The sequence below is a fragment of the Odontesthes bonariensis genome, chromosome 5, assembly GCF_027942865.1.
Source record: "Odontesthes bonariensis isolate fOdoBon6 chromosome 5, fOdoBon6.hap1, whole genome shotgun sequence".
Classification (NCBI taxonomy): domain Eukaryota; kingdom Metazoa; phylum Chordata; class Actinopteri; order Atheriniformes; family Atherinopsidae; genus Odontesthes; species Odontesthes bonariensis.
The window spans coordinates 8,457,775-8,479,619 of record NC_134510.1 but is presented as its reverse complement, the minus strand read 5'-3'; the positions used below and the strand labels follow the sequence as shown (position 1 = coordinate 8,479,619).

The 21,845-nt window shown below is 41.9% G+C and overlaps 1 protein-coding gene across 1 annotated transcript; it reads left to right on the top strand.

Moving 5' to 3' along the window:
• Nucleotides 1-2,586: 2,586 nt before the first annotated feature.
• LOC142380653 (uncharacterized) lies at nt 2,587-3,976 on the top strand. The gene is made up of 2 exons (XM_075466554.1): nt 2,587-3,113; nt 3,389-3,976. Exons 1-2 carry the CDS (start codon nt 2,640-2,642, stop codon nt 3,854-3,856), a joined length of 942 nt encoding a protein of 313 aa, XP_075322669.1. The 5' UTR covers nt 2,587-2,639; the 3' UTR covers nt 3,857-3,976.
• The last annotated feature ends 17,869 nt before the right edge of the window (nt 3,977-21,845 follow it).

The window sequence follows — 21,845 nt, the reverse complement described above, 5'->3', positions numbered from 1 at the left end:
CACCATCATGCCTGAACTCCTACACCAGAAGCTCACTCAGTTATCAGTGCCTGCCTCTACCTGTCAGTGGATCATCAGCTTCCTGTCAGACAGGCAGCAGCATGTCAGACTGGGGAGTACCTCATCAAAGACCCGGTCTATCAGTACAGGCGCCCCACAGGGGTGTGTCCTCTCCCCACTGCTCTTCTCCCTCTACACAAATGACTGCACCTCAAAGAGCCCATCTGTAAAACTCCTGAAGTTTGTGGATGACACCACTGTCATTGGTCTGATCCAGGATGGGGATGAGTCTGACTACAGACAGGAGGTGGAGCAGCTGGTCCAGTGGTGCAGTCAGAACCATCTGGAGCTTAACCCCAAGAAGACTGTGGAGATGAAAATGGACTTTAGGAGAAGCCCCCCCCAACTCGCCCCACTCACCATTCAGAACGAAACAGTGTCCAATGTGGATTCCTTTAGGTTCCTGGGATCAACCATCTCACAGGACCTAAAATGGTCTCCCCACATTGTCACTATCCAGAAAAAGGCCCAGCAGAGGTTATACTTCCTGAGACAGCTAAGGAAGTTTAATCTGCCTAAGGAGCTGCTGACCACTTTCTACTCGGCGATCATCCAGTCTGTCATCTGCACCTCCATCACTGTCTGGTTTGGGTCAGCCACCAAACGTGACAGGGCCAAACTGCAACGGACAATTAGGGCTGCAGAGAGGATTATTGGAACTGACCTCCCTTCCATACAGGACCTGTACCGGTCCAGGGCCAGGAAAAGGGCAGTAAAAATCTCTGCAGACCCCTCACATCCTGGTCACAAACTGTTCAATCTCCTCCCCTCTGGCAGACGATACAGGGCACTGCTTGCCAAAACCAGACGACACAAAGACAGCTTCTTCCCCCAAGCAGTCACTCTGTTGAACACCCAGGAATAGCATTCCCACCCATAGTTTCTATTTATTCATATTTATAATCAATTCAACTCTTACTGTTCTGCATTTCTAATTTTTATTATTTCATGTTATTGTTGAGTGTTGTACTTTGTGAGTGAAGTTACCGTAGTCAAATTCCTTGTTTGTTTAGTCAAACCTGGCCAATAAAGCTGATTCTGATTCTGATTTAGCACAAATAATAAGTGAATGTTAAAGTGACAAAATTAAGAAACTAAGGCCAAATTTAACAAATAAAGTTCCCCTCCCCAGTCTTTTAGAAAGAGTGGTATGTTCCAGGCTTCCTCCTCCAGCTGATCTCACTTTGCAGCAGTGTTGTGCCAGTTCACAGCTTTTCTGAACTAGTTCAAGTTCAGTTCATACATGCTCAAAGTGAACTGTTCACGTTCAAAGTTCACAATTTTAATTCTGAACTAGTTCAAAGTTCAGTTCATTTTACTTTTTTCGTGAGATATTCAAATAAATACTTTTTTCACACTACGAGCTAGAAATCACTATACGTTCTTTGAAACTGCTCATTGTAGACATTTGCTCATGACACTGCAATTGTGGGTTTCTTACCAGGTGATGAAACTTGCAGCAGTACAGACAAGGTAGACCAGTTGACTGTGTCATTTGCGTTTGGGGTTGGCAGGGGGTCTTTTTTCCCTTTCCTCCCTTATGACCCTCGAGGGCGTGCATATATGCATGCCATTCACACTGGATGGGATGTTTTAACTCAATGTGCCATTTCAAATTCGAGAAGGACGTTGTTGATGTCCTAACTTGTTTTTGCTGCGCAGGTGGACATATCTTACACAGAAAAGTAAGATTTTTGCCGTCGGGGTCTTGGTTTGCAAGAGTGTAAAATTGTTTTAAATGTTCATAAGGAGAATCGGTGTCTGTCTCCGTGCCATCATTTCCACTAGCCTTTTTTTTAATTGCAGCGCTGCCTTTCACTCACTCTCGCCATTGCTCTCTCTCTCTCTCTCGCTCCTCCAGCCCTCCGCGCGCAATTCATCACGGGTAACGTCGTTCGGAAGCCAGTATGTTATTCAACTATTCTCAGCCGGACACTACGTTGCCCGCAATGCATTTCGCACCCAATGTCAAAACCATTTCTGTCTGGTGATACATGATTTAAGCGGCACCAGCGAGAATACAGGAGGGAGGAACTTTCTCTCGTTGCGTTTCAAAAGAGAAAACAGATGTCACTCAGTTTTCAATGGAAAACAAATTCCAACGTTCATTTACAGTGATGTCTGCCGTTCATGACACATAATGTGAACTCATTCACGTTCAAGTTCTTTATTAAAAAACGTGTTGCGTTCAGTTCAATGTTCCCGAAAAAATGAGCGTGTTCAGTGAACGCGTTATTTTGAACTCGTTCACACACAACACTGCTTTGCAGCACCTCAAAGCAAAAGTACAAGTGTAAGTAAGGCGCTAGCTACACGAAAATGAAACGAGGGTTTTTTTATAAACCGAGTACAAAAATTATTGCGACCACACAGGAAAGCTTCTGTGGTATCAGGTCATGGCAACGCCACGCTTGCTGAAAACGATGCAGTACACACGCCACACCTCTAGGTGCGCTGTAAGCCACCCCCACCGGTTACACCAGAACAATAGAAGAAGCAATGCGCATGCGTGTATGCCCCTACTTCTACCAGCGCGAAGCTCACGTGAAGCTCAAACGACAACAACAACAAGAAGGAAGATGTCCTCGTCTGCAAGAAGAAACGACTCTCTCGTCTGGACCGACGATGAGGTGGAGTTACTCCTGCGGGTAACCTTGGAGTACAAGACGACAAGATACGAGGAGAATGTAGACTGGGAGACTTGTCAAAACAAGTACCAGGATATTGCTGTAGCTTTCCGGCAGCAATACACCACTGGGGACGCGGCGGCTGCAGGGAAGGACTTTCCCCATGAGCCCAGCACCATTACTAAAACGCAGATCACCGCAAAGCTGAAGGCGGTGAGGAACAAGTACCGCCATGCCGTCGACAGCGGACGCCTGAGTAGCCACGGAGTCCTCATCTTTTACGAGCTCTGCCACGAGATCTGGGGTGGATCGCCGGCAGTGACCCCCATTCCATCCGGCTTCGAGAGCGGCGATCTGGTGGAAGAGACCGAAGAGACCACCGAAGACTCAGACGCAGAAATCGTGCGTAGGAGAAATTTGCTTCAGGTAAGGTTTCATGGTTCCATAGACCATTGTATCATGCTTTAAAGTGAGCTACCGCTTACATTACATTGCATTTGGCAGACGCGTTTTAACCAAAGCGACTTACAATCGAGGACATAATCATAGCCAACATCACTAGTAGAAACATAGTGCACAGGAAATATTTATAATTAGCTACCTATGGCTAAATGTAAGTGTGTGCTATGTTAAATATATTGTGCAATAATGTGCATGATGGGTGGTGATGCATTCTAAAATGTATTTTCTTTGTTTTTAAGGACAAACTTATCAACCACAGGACCGGCCGACTGAAGAGGAAGGCTCCAGCAGAAGCAATAGCAGAGGAGGACATCAAAATCATGAGGCGAATGCTCGAGCTGATGGAGAGCTCGGAGATGCATGTCCGTGAGACCGAGGAGCGGCTGAACGCCAACATCGACAGACTCTCACACACCCTCGAGGCTGGGTTTGACATGGTGAAAACCCTTCTCCAGCAACAGCAAGTCCTTGCTCCACATACATATGCACTGCTAGCACACCACGCACCGCATCTCACCACACCAGCACCCTACCTCACCACACCAGCACCCCACGCACCGCACCTCACCACGCCACGTCCAGATGCATGTACACCATCACACGCCACACCAAACTACACACCAGCACATGCCGCTACCTCAATGCCCAGCTACACACCTTCACACACCACATCTGACATCAACCCAATTGTTACCAGAACGGTGTGAATACTTTTGCACAGTTTATTGAATATTTTTTTCTACTTACATTTTGTACTTTTACTCTGATATATTGTGTGTGAATTTTTTTAAGCTTTTTTGTGCAATAAATCAAAGAGCAATTGACAATGGTTGTCAGTCTGTTGATTTGTGATTGTGAGTACCAAAGCAATGGCGAACATAAGCCCACAGCAAAGGTGAAAATAAGCCCACATGAATCGCAGGTGCATCTTACAGTGGAGTGTATAGCAAGAGCGGGGTACTGTGAGACAATCTTTACATGAGCTCACTTCTCCACAAAAAAAATCCATGTGAAATTCTGTAGCCTATAGAAAACAGCACGCCTGTTTCCTATGAGCAACGGTGAAGCCATGGTGCGACTGTACAGGAATGCCAACCATTTCAGCTATGAATAGAGAAGTGCTAGGTGATAATGAGGGGGGGTGGCTTGATTGTCACGTGTCATCTTTTTCTATGCACACCGGTGAATGTGCTACATACTCATGGATGGCAACCATTTACATGTAAGACCTGCCTTCCGAGGGCCCATCAGCTATGAATAGAGAAGTGCTGGTGATGATGAGGGGGAGTGGCATGGTGGTCATGTTTCATCCTTTTCTATGGACACCGGTGAAAGTGTTAATATTCCGGGCTGTTTATAAGAATGGCTGTTTGTGTTCCATGCAAAACACCACACTTAAGACAGCCACACACATGAAACACACGGGTGTTTATATGAGGTGACTGTACAGCTATTTTTTTTTAAAACTCTACACAGCTGTTTATAAGAAATGACTACACAGCTTTTTATAAGAGATGAATGTATAGCTGTGTATGAACTACACTGTGTATGTGTTACAAAAGACAGGAAACAAACTGCAGTTACTTCTGTATTAAAAATTCTGTACAGTAAATGTAAAGCTGTAGACAACACTGAATGCAATGTACAAACAATTTGAAACGCTTCCACACACACACACACACCTTAGGGTATCCATGGGCTGGGCAGGACATATGTTATACAAAATGATTGGTGAATTAAAAGACAAGTGGCAGTGTATACAACACAAAATGTTCAAGGGTCAAGGAACTTTGTAAGGACCCTTCTAACCCTTTTCGCCTCTGCCTCGTTACAGTCAGTCAGGTAGCTGTTGTTTCGTGTGGGAGGCTGTACTTCCTGGTCTCTTTGCAGAGCGCTCGCCACAAACAGTTCGTCCACTGCCTCACTTCTTTCTTCGCAGTAGTTGTGCAGGACATGTCTGCCTCACGACGACGGAGACAGTCTGCTTGGACAACCCGAAGGAGTTAGCAGTCTTCCTTTGCGTGCCCATGTCGCTAAGGTAATATAGCGTAAGAGCAACCTGTAGACGTTGCAAAGAGACCGCAAACATTACGTTAGGTACAACATTGTAGATGATGAACAAACAACCCAACACATAATGGAACACGTATAGGGAAGTGAATTATGCCGCGAGTGTTGAGGGCACTACTTCTTTAACGGCGCGATTGCTTCACGCATGTTGGTTGTTTGGCCTTCAATGTGAGGACGAAGTTCTTCACTCAGGGCCACAAGCGAAGGCCTAGACATGCGAAAGTTCTCTTTCTATTCTTCCTCCAGAACAACGCCATTCACGAAGTTGTCCCACCAGCTACTGGTTCTTCCAGGTCTCACCCAAAATCTCCTTCTTGTGGCCCGTCTGGTTACACGCCGTTGAGGGTGCAACATAATCTGGCGCACGAAGTTGTTAATCCGTTCCTGCTCCACGTTTAATTGGCACATCTCCTGTAAATGTTCCTTCAACAACGCCGCTGTAGTTAGAAGTGTCTGCAGCAGTGCTACTATCAATGTTGTGGGGTCCATGATGATCGCTGTCTGTCCTTGTTGTGTTGTCTTCTTCTTCCGGATTTTGAATGGATGTTGCGCACAAAGCCGCTTTTTGTTCTGGTCACTGACGTATGTGTATACGTCACTGGCGTTGGTCATGTGGCTGTGACGCAGATGTAAACAAATCCGTTCTGGCTGTAACAATGGCAACGCGAACGGCGGCGTTCCTTGGAACGCTGGAACCCATTCTCCAAAAGTATCGTTTTGGGGTACCCAGAACGCCGGCTCCATGTGGCTGCGACAGCCAAACGATAAGCAAAAATATCGGTTATAGTGAAAAACGTTTCCATGTAACCAGGCCCTAAATCATTCAAATGATCTAAAATGCAAATATAGAATAAATAAATGCTAACACGATGTGGTGGTTGTAAGAGCATCCACCACAAAAAGTAAAGAAGTTTTTTTCTGTGCTATTAATTAAAAATGTTGTTTATTCATGATATGTCGGCCTTTTTACTTTACAATGAATTATTACAAGTATTTAAATTACAAGTGCTATAATTTCATTGTCCAATGACTCTTAACTTAAATGTTTCCGCAGACTCTCGACTTTACGCCGCGTCTTTATTTTTCACTAGTTTGGAAAATGGAAGGTGAGTTGGGCTTATAAGTAAATTAAATTTATCAGTGAGATAAATAACTGTGATAACTGTTATTTTGCCCTTTTAAAAACACTTTTTAATGTACTTATAAATAGTTTTAAACACGGCTATGTTATTGTCAACTTTGTTAATTTTTTTGTATAGGTTCACATCAGATTTTCTCCGATGTAACATCGTTTTTGGCCTGTGTTGGTTCTGAATGTGTCTTCTGCCAAACAAAGGAAATGGCAAATAAGATTCATCTTACCAAAAAGCATCTTGCAGATGCAATGTACTTTTTGGAAAACAATGAAGGTATGTAGTACACCTGAACAATAAAGGTGTAGGATGTGATTTCATGTATTGAAATGATTATTATTATTTTTATTTCTTATTTAATTTTTTGACCCATTTCAATTTCACAGAGAAATTTGTGGTGGCCTGCTTCTGCAAGGACAAAACTCCATCAAACAGAAGCCACTACCATTGTCCCTTCTGCAATTTTACAACTCTTTCACGGCCATGCTACTTCATGACGCATTTAAAAGCCGTGCATGGTAGGTGTTCTGCTGCGACATCCAATGTTCCAATCAATCAAATCAAAGTTGTTGGGTTTTTTTTGTATTTAAAGTCTAATTTAATGAAGTATACAATTATATAATCCTGATGTTTAACACATTTTCTTTCCATTTTTCTCCTGGAGGTATTGAATCAAGCAAAAAACAAGGTATAACTGTCACGCCCACGGGACTATGTTTTAAGTTTTATGTTTTAGGTTACATTTTAGTTTTATAGTCCATGTTTAGTTTTTAGTTTTGCCATGTTTTAGTTTCCCTTCACTTACCAGTTCATTAGTTTCACTCACTTCACCTGTGTTTTTCCCCTCAGTTGCACTCACTCTCCAATCACTCCCAGCCCTCTATTTAGTTTCCAGTCTCCCCTGTCAGCTTGCCGGATCTTTGTCTTACCCTCTTACAGTGACACCTTGCTCCTGATTTCGACTCTTCATGCCACGAAGCCACGTATTTATCAAGCTAAGTATTTATTTATTCCATGCCTTGCCAAGTCCTTTTGTTTGTTTTTCTGTCACGTTTTTGAATCCGGCTCAGCCACGCTTTTTGTTAGAACTTTTATTTTCTTGAAATAAATCCAAGTTCTTTTGAAGTCCGCATCTGTGTCCTACCTTCACCACCCCACTCCTGACAATTACATGACATTAAAACATTAGTATTTGTTATAATTTTTTTTATAAAATACTTTATTCAGAAAGGGTCATATTGTTGAGTTTGATGCAGGTAATGCTAATAACACTACACTTCATATAAAAGAGATTATGTGTGTCCAGAAAGGAGCATATTTTCATGTCCTGACAGAGTTTAATTACATTTTTAAAATGGTTAAATATGTCTGTACCTACTTCAGTCACTCAGTGAGCCCACAGGAAGATAATTATATGTACCTGCATTTATGTATATGAAATATTTTACTTTAAATTGTATTTGAATAATTTTGCAAATTTTTAGTCTGATGGTCATCTGTGGTGTGTCCTCCTCAGTTATGTTTTCGATTGCAGCTCCCTGTGTGTGGTACAAGATAAATATACTCAAGAGATAGTCAGAGGGCAGAAATACAGTGACTTTTGTATCGTGGTTTAAACATCTTTTATCAGTACTGTAATGTTTCACAATAACAACTGTCTTTGAGTTTTATTTTGCAGGTAAGGCAAAGGCTTTAAAAAGAGAAGCCGACAATGTCAAAGAAGACCCCACAGACAACGGACTGTAAAACTGAAAAGTGGTCATGTCCGCACTGTACTGCTGAGCTTAGTTCACATAAAAATCTCAAAAGACATATCAGAGACCTACATTGCCCCCATGATTTGTATAGATGTAAGAAATGGGATTTATGTCACACCAAAGTATGACCACAGCCTTGTTTTGCCAGTACATGTTATTAAGTCCACAAAGATGGACTGTGAGGTTCCAAATTGCAGGAAATTTATGCAAATTGCATGGTCCTCAGGCAATCCTGGAAAGGAATGCAAGCACTTGGGGACAAAGAGTGCCAAGTCCTATGCAAAGCCAGAAGTCCTCACATCTGCCTCCCTCAACGACATGCTAAGTAAGGGATTGATGTCCTCTGAGTGGGGTGTCAAATGTGAAAACGTCAATCAGGAAGCAAACAAACTTCAATTGGACAGTGTTTTTCTTTTTTTTCACGATGAGGGATACGCCAAAAGGTGTTTTTTTTTTTTTTTTTCTCAGTCTTCACATTACAGAAAGACAACTGGTGTCAGTTCGGAAGAACTGTAGTCACGTTTGACACATTTGTGGGGAAAATGGAACCGTAAGTGTCGGGACTGGGACTTCACACCGGTGTATCCACCGCATGATGGCCATGTGGTGGATTTTTCAAGAGTCCCCAGGCACTTTAATGTCAAAATTGGACATTCAAACCCAAGACATAGATGACCTGGAAAGTCACATAGTTGAAACTAGCATCATTTGTGAAGATCATCAACCTGTCAACGGTCTCAAAATCTGAATCATGACAAAGAAGCGCATCCCATGCCTACAAGATTTGCCTCTACAGCTGAGGACTAAGGAGCAGCAACCACCACCATGTTTTGTCCCCACAGAAAACACTTGTCCCTACTGTCCTGGTCCCACCCCTCCAGCTCTGAATCCCTCCAACACAGTCACCACGCAAGCTGTGGTGTATGGGATTAATTATGTCCATAAAGGTAAGTCTATAAAAATTGTAATTTGATGTTTATCTAAACATTAACTGACATCAACTTCAGATATGTTTTTTCAATTACATCTGCTATGTCAAATAATGTACAGTTCTATATATATATATATATATATATATATAATTAAATTTTTAAACAATTTTCTTTCAATTAACAGGTAGCTGTAAAAAAAAGTGCCCAGTATGCAGTAACGTTGTGAGGTTCCAGGAATATTCCTCTGGTTTCCACAACTTTAATAACCGCGTACTGTTGACATTGCCTTTGTGTCAGCTTTTGCTTTCTGGTTTGGCGGTAAGGAAATCATAACAACTTGTAGGCCAAAAAATTTCAACCAGCATTTATATCAGCAAAACATTGATAACATATCATATTTGTATGTTGGTTTTTCATTACAGAACAAGACAACTAGTGGACGTATGATGGACACTGTCATTGTTTAATGACAACAGATACCATCACCAAACAGTGAGGAAAGCATTCCATCACTTTATCTCACTGATTTCAACTTCGAGTTTTCCTGCTACCAGTGTGGGCATCATCCTGCTGTGGTCGTGGCTGATGCCAACTGGAAACTGGCCTTTGATATCCCACGTAAGAACATTTTTCTAATATGTTTTAATCCATGGTAACATTACATTTCTGATATAAATTCTCACAACTGACTTACAGATACAAAAGTGTGCCTGTGTCAAGTATGTCAGGTGGGTAGTGATAAAATATTTAATTTATTATTTAATGTTGCAATGGAAAATGTTGCATAGTTTTATTAATTTCATATATTAAGTTATTGTTTACTTTTGTTATCTCCATGAATGTTTGTATTGGTTGGGACGTTTAAAAGGCCCGATCCAGTGACTGTTTCCGAGGAAGACCTTGAGGTTGATATCGTAAAGGCGTGGACGGACTTGGACAGGTCACTGATAGCCGAAGGACTAATATCAGGTTTGGACTACATATGGACAGTGCTATATACTATCATAAATGTAGAAAAGTGTGAAATTTTCAAGAACAAACAATAGCAACCGTACACTTTGACTTAAGCTTTGTGATAAACTAATGTTAAATAGGATCATCTGTGGCTAACCCTTACCACAACTCTATTGGACACTCCACTTTGGCACCGTGGATGGGAGAGCACACCAGAGTGGGAAATATTCTGCCAAAAACGGAGTTAAGAAAGGCCATGAAAAAAACACTGACACCAAGCATCCCCTCAAACCGATAAATGAGGACATCATTCTGGATTTACTAGATTCAAAGAAGGTACACTGTGTGTTAATATTGCTTGCTCTACAGTATATTGTAACTACACATAGGCCCAAATTAAATGCCATCCATATTATGGTTGTGGGTTGTATTTTTGTTTTGTAACAATATGTTATATGACATACTGTGTGTGTGTGTAATGTGTCAGGATCACAGTATCTTACCCTTAGTTCCCCCTTTTCCTTCATGCCTCTCAGTGTAATTTCCACTCACCCCACCACTGCTCCACTCCTGTCAGTCAGCCACACCCACCTCATCTGTTATCCCATTTGTAATAAAGCCAGTATAGATTATCCTGTTGTCCACCCACTCCTTGGACTAGGGTCCAATGCCCCACCACACCAGTAACATAATGGGTATCTTTTTGGTCTTTTAAAAAAAAAAAGAAATTCAAGATGCTTGTTATGCATTGGGTGTGTCAGCCGAGGGCTCCATCGCAGATCTGATGCTAAGGCTCGAGGAACTGCTGGATTTCAAGGACATATACCCCAAGCTATTTCGGAAAATCCAGAAAGCTGGTGGTGAGAAATTTTTAAATATGATTTTGATTTAAAAAAAAAAAAAAAATTTTCTTCTGATAACAGCATTATGTAATATGATCTTTTCTAATCTTTAGGTGGTGTCCTTCATTTTTCATGTATGCATGGGGTTGTTTATAATTTAAATTTCCTCTTCTGGACGGACTCAGCCAGGGACCACACAGATGGGCTGCTTAGTTTTAAACACTTACCCACATGCTACATTTCCGATGTTGCTCGGCATACAAATAACAGGACGAGACAACAATATTTCAAGACACATGATGGAAGACTGTGTGCTCCAACCCCTGACAACATAAAGATGGCTGTCAATAAAGAGTTGGAAATGGACATGGAGTGGGTTAAGAACCTGAGGTTCCCACTGCTACAACAGGGAAGTCTGGATGGTGACAGAATGGCGGCAACACATCTTGTCACAGGCACAGCAGAGATATTCCCTGTATGACCGATTCCACCAAAAACGTCCAGAGGAGAGGCTGAGAAGTCTCAATATCTGCCCCACCCTCAGGACAGAAATAAACTCATCAGTTGCAGAGCAGTTTAATCGTGAACTTGCCTCTGTGAGATATTCATTGTGCCAAATGAAAGAGGCACACTTTAAAGGGGAACTCCGGGGCATTTGAAGCGCGTTTCCATTGCTAGAGGTTGTCAAATACTGATAGTAGGACACAGAGAGGTGCAAATCTGCGCTCCCTGTGTGGAGATCGCGCTGTTCGCACAGCCTGTCATGCGAGGCTAATACGTGGTGGCTAAGGGGCAAGTGCTAACCCTTCCACGTAAAACATCAACTTGCACACAGCAGAAACGTCACACCACTTTATAAACCATCCGACAATAAAGTCACAAGCCTTACCATCAAAACCAAATGCATGGTTCTCACATTACTGGCATGGGGACGTTACAAAACAACTTTATAAACAGCATGTAACTCACCGGCTGGTTGTAGGCTCGCGCATGTGAAAGCCCAAAAGAGTCGATGGACGATAATCCCATATACAAAACAATTATTTTCTCTAGAAAAACTGCGTTCAAGTATTTAAAACATTACAACAATACATGCCCAGTAATATTGTAAAGCCGACTGTTGACTCCGTCAAACAGTCTGGAAAAACCCAAGAGGAATCTGTTTCCATGGAGGGTGGGACCTTACTCAGCAACTTAAATTCATTGGAGTTCCCTTAACCAATCAGTAATGTTTAGAAAGGACGTAGGTTATGCGCCGAGGTTCATGCTTACTCTCGCGAGGCTCTAGCTCGCGAATCACGCTTCCCACATCCGCTTTCATTATACCGGTACCATTTGTTAAATCAAACTTTTCCCAAAGCCAGTTGGAAGGAGAGCTACGACATCCTTGCCACTAACAAAATTGACGAGGCATTCCTCTTGCTCTCGTTTTAATTGTATAATGCTCTCCAGAGTTGAGACAACTTCATGGATAGCTTCTAGCGTTCTTCCGTCGCCATGTTTATTTCCGCTGCGGTTGAACTACAATTATATGGACTACAATGGACTCCGCGCGTGAGTTCTGCGCCACCACTCGCAACTGTTTGCTGATTGGCAAAACACTGAGCGAACCGAGGTAGGGGGATTTGGCCAAACTATGTGCGGAGCCAAAATCTTTGGGCGGAAGTACGTAGGATGGCGTCGCCAGGCTAATGTAACTTGCTATGATCCAAGGTTTTGAACAGGTGTGATACAGGTGTGTGGCCACAGCGTGCAGATGTTGCTCACAGTGGTCCTCAGTGTGCTCAGGGAGCTTGTGTGTTTGCCCAGACACATGAAAAATTAGAGGGAACATTGGCTGGGTCTACAGTCTTTTTCGCTATATATTATAACATAATACAGGATTTAAAAGTGTTCGAGGTGTAAACATTAAAAAAAAAAATTCATTAACCTAAATCTACAATCATGTTATAGTAGCCCAAACTGATGAAAACAGTAATGTTAAGAGGTAAACCTGTTTGCCAAATAAGTCACAAATTCTTCTTTGATCTTTGTTAGAAGGGAAGGAAGATCTTAAGCCAACTGTAGCTGCAAATGTCTACATCCAAACAGAGCACTGTGAGATCATCATTTCAGGCACAACTATATGCCATAGATGATAATGAAAATGTAATAAAAACTCATCACACAACAGGTGTTGGATTTTAATTTAGTCTTAATATGATTTAAGAGTGTGATTTTTATTACATTTTCATTATCATCTATGGCATATAGTTGTGCCTGAAATGATGATCTCACAGTGCTCTGTTTGATTGAAAATTAATATTTTTGTCCTACTGTTTGTATTAAGGGAAAACTCGAGGAGTTGTTGTCTGGACGCCGCGAAGAAAGTCATGTCATCACTAACGTGTCAAGACGATTTCCTTTGAGCATGAAGGACATTCGCAGTGTTTGCCCACAGGACTTGTTGGCACAATCTTCCATGGTCATGCCATGGTTGACGGATGATGTAAGTGCAGATAAATCAGATGTTTGAAGTTAGTTTGTACATGAACTGTAATTAGTTACTGCACTGTTTCTAAAGTATATATGTGTACCTTATACCTGTATTATGTTTGCTCTTTTTTTTATATATTAAAATTCCAGACTTTTTTTAAAACTGATACTTTTTTTTCCCCCCAAGACCTCAACTTTATGTACTTGTAACTTGTGTGCCTACTGCCTACTTCATTGGTTGAGATTGTACCAACTGTGTTTATTAGAAATGTTTATTTTTATAGGCTAGTATTCAATGAACAAATGCATTATTCACTGTAAATTATGCTTTTACTGATGAAAACGTTTCAAAACATGAAAATCACAAGTACATGAATTTCACATCAAACAAGTTTCACAAAAACTATCTATAAAAAGAAAATGGATGGATGAATGTATGTAGAATTCAGTCTCTTCACTCACATCTCATCCCATTAGGCTAATACAGTACGTGACCAGTTAGTAAAATTATAGTTTTATAGCCTACCTTCCTATTTCTGATTTCACAATGCCTTTGAGCATACTGTAAAATTCTACCATACATTTATTTTCCATACTTTATTAAGACTTTCACACAAAATTCAAGACTTTTCAAGGTCTGGAAAACAGTGCTTCAAAATTCCATACTTATTAAGACTTTCAAGACTTGCGCAAGCACCCTGTACCAAGTAGCACATATTGACTGTTGTATTTTAACAAGTATATTTAATTACAGGCAGTTAACTATCGAGTCGCTCAGCGGGCCCAAGAACCCACGGTAACAGATTTAATGTTCTTCCATTTCTGATTGCTTTTGTTGCCTTATCAACGTTTGCTGGTATTAATACATACATTTTATATTATAGAGTGGTTCTTTGGCTACTTATGATTTCATTTTGTGGCACCGGGAATGGACCATGAGTGGAGGTGTGAGTGAGAAGGTTATCAAACGCATCCCAGTAGGTCCTTCTTTAAAAAAAACAATGTAAATATTTGAAAAATATATACGCTCTTCACATGGATTGTGTTGTCCAACCCGATATTGTTTTACTATAGGTGTCAGACAAGCTACTCCTCCCCAGGATTGTTGGTCACTTGTCTCCAGAGACGGGCAACCATTTTATTCTTTGGGTGAGTCTCCATTAAACAAGTGTTATTCTGTTATTGGACAATTATTATTATTTGGTTAATATGTTTTAGCAACAAAGTCAATGATGCAGAAAGAGCAAAAGGATAACTTAAACCATCAACTGCAACTTGAAGTCATTAAAAATGTTTTTTTTTGGTCAATTTTTATGACTGATTTATGTCCTTGTAGGTTTTTGACTTCAAACTAAGACAGATCCGAGTTTATGATTCACTCGTGCTTTACTGTCAGATTAGCCATGGTGACATGGATCTACTCAGGTAAAGTCTAATAAAGGGGGGCCGTGGCTCAGCAGTGGATCGTCCAATAACTGGAAGGTTGGCAGTTCGATTCCTACTCTCACTTATTTTTGAAACTGAGCTGGAGGAGTGTCACTGCGTCTCCTTTTCACGGACGACCCTGTGTGACCCTGTGCATGTGCATCAGGTGCCGACATGAATGGGTAAAAAAAGCATGTGTATGCATGACAATTATTTGTAATAAATAACATTCTGATTAAATTTGTTCTCATGCAGAAATGTCTTCAGATCGTCTGGTGGCCTTGAAGGGTGGACAGTGACATTTCCTTCACAGTAGAAGCAGCAAGATGCTGATAACTGTGGAGTCTTTGTGTGATTTGTAAGCTGTTTATTATTTGAGCTGCTTCTCCCCTTTTCTTTGCAAATGTTGTTTATAATTTCATCAAGTGTATTTTTGTTTCACAAATAGGCAGCTGAAAATGAGCTCCTAAACCGCAAGGTAACTGCAGAGGCTCTGACCCTTAATCAGTGTAGGACTCTTCGTCTGCACCATGCTGCAGAAATGCTGAAGGCTGTCAACGCAGAGGTTAGAGGTTTTTTCATTTGAATGTTATACCAAAATCTACAATTAATAAAAGACAGATGATGTACAACAGATCATTGTAACACAGGACTTCCCACCAACTGCTGAAGAGCTTCTCAAAATGGAGAAGAAAGAAATAAAACTCCAGGAAGCAGAGGTAAAAAAACCTAACTCCAGCAGCCATTGCCTGGCCTGGCAACTAAGGTCCTGCTTCTTCCAACGGGCAACTGGGACAACCAGGTACATACAACATAAATGGAAACTATATTAATTATAATTATATAGTACTTTACACACAACATAGTCTATATATCAGAATAATCCAAACAACACAGGAAATATGGAAAAATGATTTGAGACCCAACTGAACTGGACTAACTTGACAGTAGATCAAAAGTTATTAACTATTATTGAAATTGTACCACTTGTGTTTTTCAACAGTTTTTTCCATGACAAAATAAAGTTGTACCCATGGGTACAATGCACAGCATGCAGAAGCTGGCTGCATTTCCAGTGTGCTGGTGTGGAGGGGCACTGGACCACGAAGGATTTTTTTTGTGTGGATGCAATGGCATTGCCTGGGTGCCAGCCGAACTTAGCCCCGCCCATAAAATGTTTGGTCGGGAAGTTCGGTCTGGCTCTGCTCAGTTGGGGAAATCTCTATGCTCGACATCGCGACAGTCGACCCAGATTGCCAGGGCGGGCTTTATTAAACAAATTGTCTTTGTTTTCTAAATCGTCTTCTTATCTGTCTAGGTACCTGACTTATCGCACTTACTCTAGCACTAGTTTTGCTCTTAGCTGTTTGGTTTTGGAAGGAAATGCACTTATGATTTCTTGTGACCTGAAGTTCTTTTGCCTACCGATGTTGAACGCACTTATTGTAAGTCGCTTTGGATAAAAGCGTCTGCAAAATGACTGTAATGTATACGATGATGGACAGATGATCAACAGGGACATTATCGACTACGTCACTAAAGAGCGCTTGGTTTGAATTCGTTTGAAACAAACATGGCTGCCGCTGGAGAGCTAGGGTGTGTAGATTCTGCCATCGAGTCTGTTCTACAGGATCTCCACATTGCATTAATTTTGAAAGACAAACAGAGGAACGCGATAAAGGCTTTTATCGATAGAAAATATGTTTTCGCCGTCCTTCCTACAGGATTTGGGAAAAATGTAATATATCAGCTTGCCCCGATGGTCGCGAAGAAGATGGGAAGTGTCGCTTAATCTACGTCCAATACTACGTTGTTTTGATTGGTTGTAGGTCTATCCAATTGAGCGAAGAGGCCCCATACTCAAAACTCTATCCATTGGTATCAGACTCACATTCTGACTAGAATCGTGAGTATGACGTAGTCAGGCTAGCAACAGCACCCCTGAATTGTAAGAATAATTTAATTTTGCAGAAGCTTGCCTGCCATGAAGATCAAAATTATAATTGTTTTTGTTGTGTTTAAAACAGAATATTAACATGGTTTTACCCTTAATGCTTCTAATCATTTTCAGTGTTTTAACATTAATGTACAAAGATTAAAATGTGTTATATACTTTTCAGTTAACAACATTAGGATTTAGGATTATGACTTAACAGTAGGAGTTGTTACAAAGTGTGACAAACGCCATTTTGAGTTGAAGAATAGGGTGTGTTTCAATTGTTATGTCTTGTTCATAAGATTACAGATTGGGAGGAGTTAAGAAGAGCCTGGGAGGCAGGTTCCGAGGTGTGTTCATATTTTATTGGTCAGAATTTACGTATTTCATTGGAGGTAGGTTTAGAGGTGTGTTCAGATTTCATTGGTCAAATATCATTGGTCAGACTTTACGTAGCTATGACGTGCATTGTTGTTTCATTCTGGATCTGATCGGAAGCATCTGGGTGAGGCAAGGGATGGGGCAGCGCCAAGCCTGAGTCACACTTCAAACCGGGGGAGCATTAACTCAGCTTTCAATTAGCAATAAATTAACATTGTTTAGCATTAGTAATACAGCCAGGATTGATTAGCAATAACTAGGAGCAATAACTAGCATTGATTAGCAATAACTAGCATAAATTAGCATTGGTTAGCATTGGTTAGCAATACAGCTAGTATTGATTTGGATAATTAGCATTGATTAACATCGGTTAACAATAAAGCTAGTATTGACTAGCAATAGTTAGCAGTTGTTAGCAATAATTAGCATTGATCAGAAATACAATTGGCATTGATTAGCAATATCAATAAGGCTAATAGTGATCCAGCTTTAAATTAGCAATAAACTAGCATTTATTAGCAACAGCTACAGCAACAGCTTTGCATTGGCTAAGCAAGCATAACCTAACTCCAAACTAGAAATCAAGCTAAATTAGTCGAACATTGAATTAGCATTGGTTTAATTCTGAACCCAACCTAGAGCAAAAGCCTTCAAAAAGCTAACATAAGCTAACATTAACATCAATAGTATCCAAGCCAACAATTGGCATAATTTGCAGCATCTAAGCTAAATTTAGCCGAGCATTAAATAAGTATCGTTTAGCGTTAGGTTAGTTGAAATTTACTTCCGAGAGTTGTTAAAAAAATTTAAAAATAAATAAGTAAACAAACAAATAAATAAAAACGGTCAAAAGAGGAGGAACGAACTAGGTGAAACAATGGATGTAACACCAACAATAACCATTAGCGCCAGGCATCCAGAACATTTCAAAGATATTCAAAAAGTATCTCAAAAATGGGAAAAAAGAACCAAAAATATGTTCCCACCCTGGCCAAAAGATGGCACTTTATGCAAAATTTTTCACAGTAATCGATTTATGTTCTGCATTTTTCAGCGTTCCTCTGGCAGAAGAATCCAGTATTTGTTCGCATTCACATATAGAGGTAAGAAGTACACTTACACCAGACTTCCTCAAGGGTTTAAACACAGCCCTCATGTGTTTAACCAGGTCCTTGGACAAGACCTAGAGGGCCTCACATTGAACGGCACCCTACTACGCTATGTTGATGATCTCTTGCTATGCTCACCAACACTGGAGGCTTGTCATCAGGACTCCATGAGAATCCTTGAGAGGTTGGCAGAGGGAGGGTACAAAGTCTCTAAATCGAAACTTCAGTATTGTCAACCTAAAGTAGATTATCTGGGGAGGGTAATCTCGCAGGGAACTATTGCTATTTCCCCAACACACTTGGAGGGAGTAAGTAAAGCACCATGTCCAAAAACAATCGAGGAAATGATGATCTTTTTGGGGATGACAGGATTCAGTGCAGATTGGATAAAAGATTATGCAATCAAATGGGCTCCCTTGAGAGGGATCATGAAACAATCCAAAGACCAAAGGTTGAAAGCACCACTGGAGTGGACCAACGAGGCTAAGTTAGCCTTCGAAAGTTTGAAACAGGATTTGCAAAAAGCACCAACACTGGCAACACCGGACTATGAGAAGCCATTTTTCTTATATGTCTCCAATAGACACAACATGTATGCTTCTGCAGTGCTGATGCAGGAAACGTGTAGTGGTCGCAGGAAACAAGCCATTGCTTATTACAGTACAAAATTTGATAATGTTGTACAAGGCTGGCCACCGTGTTATCAAGGGTTGGCAGCAGTGCAGTATGCTTATGAGAAAGCATCCACAATAACAATGGGGTATCCAGTCAACATCCTAACGCACCATAAGATCTCAGAACTAATAAATCAGGGAAAGTATGTTGTGACTCAGGCAAGGTGTTTGCAGTTTATGCATCTTTTGACACATCCGGATATGAGAATACAGAAGTGTACTACATCGAATCCAGCAGATGTCATTCCACTCGAGTTTGAAGGAGAACCACATGAGTGTGTAGCAGAAACTATGAGATACACTAAACTGAGACCTGATTTAGAAGCAACTCCACTTGTGCAGGCTGGTGTCACCTATTTTGTGGATGGTTCATGTTTTAGAGATCATTTGGGTAATCATGCAGGTTTTGCAGTTGTGAAACAGGAAGGCGGAAACTTTGTGACGGTGAAAGCTGAGAAGTGTGAACAGCCATGTTCGGTACAGTTGGCTGAACTGAAGGCATTAACGGAAGCATGTCGACTGGCGAAAGGTAAGGTTGCAAATGTGTACACGGATTCTGCATATGCTCGTGGTATTTGCTATTTGTGTGGAGCAGTTTGGAAGCAGAGAGGGTTCAGAAGGGCAGACGGGAGTCCAGTGCGACATGAGGTCCAAATAAAGGAGCTGATTGCAGCCATGATGCTCCCCTCGAGACTGGCAGTGATAAAATGTCAAGCACATCGTAAAGGTAACGAAATGGTCGGTAAAGGTAATAACGCGGCTGATGAAGCAGCGAAAGTAGCATCAAGATGCCAGCTGGCTGTTTTGGCACCAATGGTGTCACTGGAGCCAGATGTCACCCCAGAAGACATCATTCTAATGCAACAGGAAGCAGGGGTGGGAGAGCACAATGTCTGGACGAAGAGTGGTGCCACGAAGAACGAGAAGGGATTGTGGAGATCACAGGATGGTGGCACCGGTGGCTCTGCTGACAATGCTGATCTCTGATGTTCACAGTGTGCATCACTGTGCCAGGGGAGAGGTACTGAAAAAGGTAAAACAACAAGGATATTGGTCACCGTACATGCATGCGATGCTTGATGAAGTGTTGGGCCAATGTGAAATCTGTGCACAGAACAATGTGCGAAAGGGTGTGAAGACACCAGTGGGACACATTCCGGTGCCAGAAGGACCCTTTAAGTCATTGGTCATAGACTACGTGGACATGATTAAAACAGTACAAGGTAAAAGGTACATGCTAGTGGTGATTGATCGTTTCAGCCGATGGGTCGGAGCAACTCCATCCAAGGATTTGGGAGCAGAGACGGTCGTGAAGTTTTTGGTAAGAGAAGTGATTCCTCGGTTTGGCATTCCATCAGAGATTAGCTCAGAAAACGGTTCTGCGTTTGTTCAGAAAGTTGCAAAAGGCATTCTGCAGCAGCTGCGAATCAAGCAGCGCTGTGGGGCCGTTTATCATCCACAAAGTCAAGGGATGGTTGAGAGAATCAATGGAACCTTGAAAGTGAAATTGAATAAAATCTGTGCTTCAACTAAACTAAACTGGGTAGATGCTTTGCCGCTTGCACTAATGAGCTATCGTATGCAGACTCATAGAGTCACGCACTTAACACCGCATGAAATGATAACGGGTCGACCCATGCCGGCACCTCAGTTGAGAGGTCCCTTTAAAGGGCCCCCACTTGAGCAGTTGCAAACTTACATGAGGCAACTAACTGCAATCCATAGAACAATCTATCTACAGGAGAAGACCAGAGACTTGAGTCTCGAACAGCCGGTTGAGAGACCAGTGGTGGCAGGCGACCAGGTGTACATCAAAGTGTTCCGGAGGAAGTGGCACGAGCCAAGACGAGAAGGACCGTACGCAGTGGTGCGAGCAACGCCGACAGCAGTTCAAGTGGAAGGTAGCAACACATGGTACCATTTGAATCACTGCGCTAAGGTTCGGGCTAAAGACACAGACGGAGTTAAGTCAGAGGGAAAGGATGAACAAAAGGAAGATGTTAAGATTTCTGACACTAATGAGCATCCAGGTGTGGGTGTTGGCCCGACAGCATGGGCTCAGGAGAGCAGGGCCTGGAGATGTGGGACGGGATCCCGCAAACAGCAGAGGCGGGAAGGGGTCCCGTGAGGAAGCCACCCCGCAGGGGAAGTAGCCAGCCTGGGTCAGATGAGTATGATGCAACAATACACACCCACTCAGACCATGCCACACCAGGAACTTTGCCAGCAATACACACTAGAGCTAGTCGTGAAGAGGCATCTGTTAAGCTTGAATTTAAGTACATGGGAATAAAGGATGGTGAGGAGGTGTGGATCATGGGTCCGGTGGAGGAGACGACCAAACCACCGCCTCTGGACACCACGACAAAGGGGCAATCTGGTAGGATCATGTTGTCCTCGGGTCAGAAAGGAGTTGTTCACAATGGTGGTAAGAATAGAAAGATTTCTCGTGAAAGTCTAGGGGGACTTGATACCATTAGCACTACAGGACAGAATAATCGTGTTAATCCAAGAACATATGGAGTGTACATGCACATGAAGAGACAAGAAAACAGTGTAACTGTGGAAGATGGCTTAAGGCAGCACAGAATATGTGGTATAGATGGGCATGGTACACTACAAGAGAACTGACAGCGACGGAGTGTCTCATATGCGCAGACGCTCCAGGAGCATTGCCTGTTGTTGTTCCAGAACCACACACCTTCAGGGACTGTGCGGTGGTCTAGCAATGGGAATGCAGAGAAGGTAGGTTTACACCTCAGAAGGATAAATGGTTATTGTTTAAGCTTCCTATGTGTGGGCTTAACTACACGAGTGAAGGGCTTGCAGCCTTTGGAGAACAACTACATGAGACAAGTAGGATGGCTTGGTAGAACAAACAAGCTTTGGCTTGGTAGAACAAACAAGCTTTAGATTGGATACTAGCAGAAAAAGGTGGTGTTTGCCAGATGGTTGGGGAAAAATGTTGTACATTTATACCCGGGAACACTGCAGCTGATGGGACATTT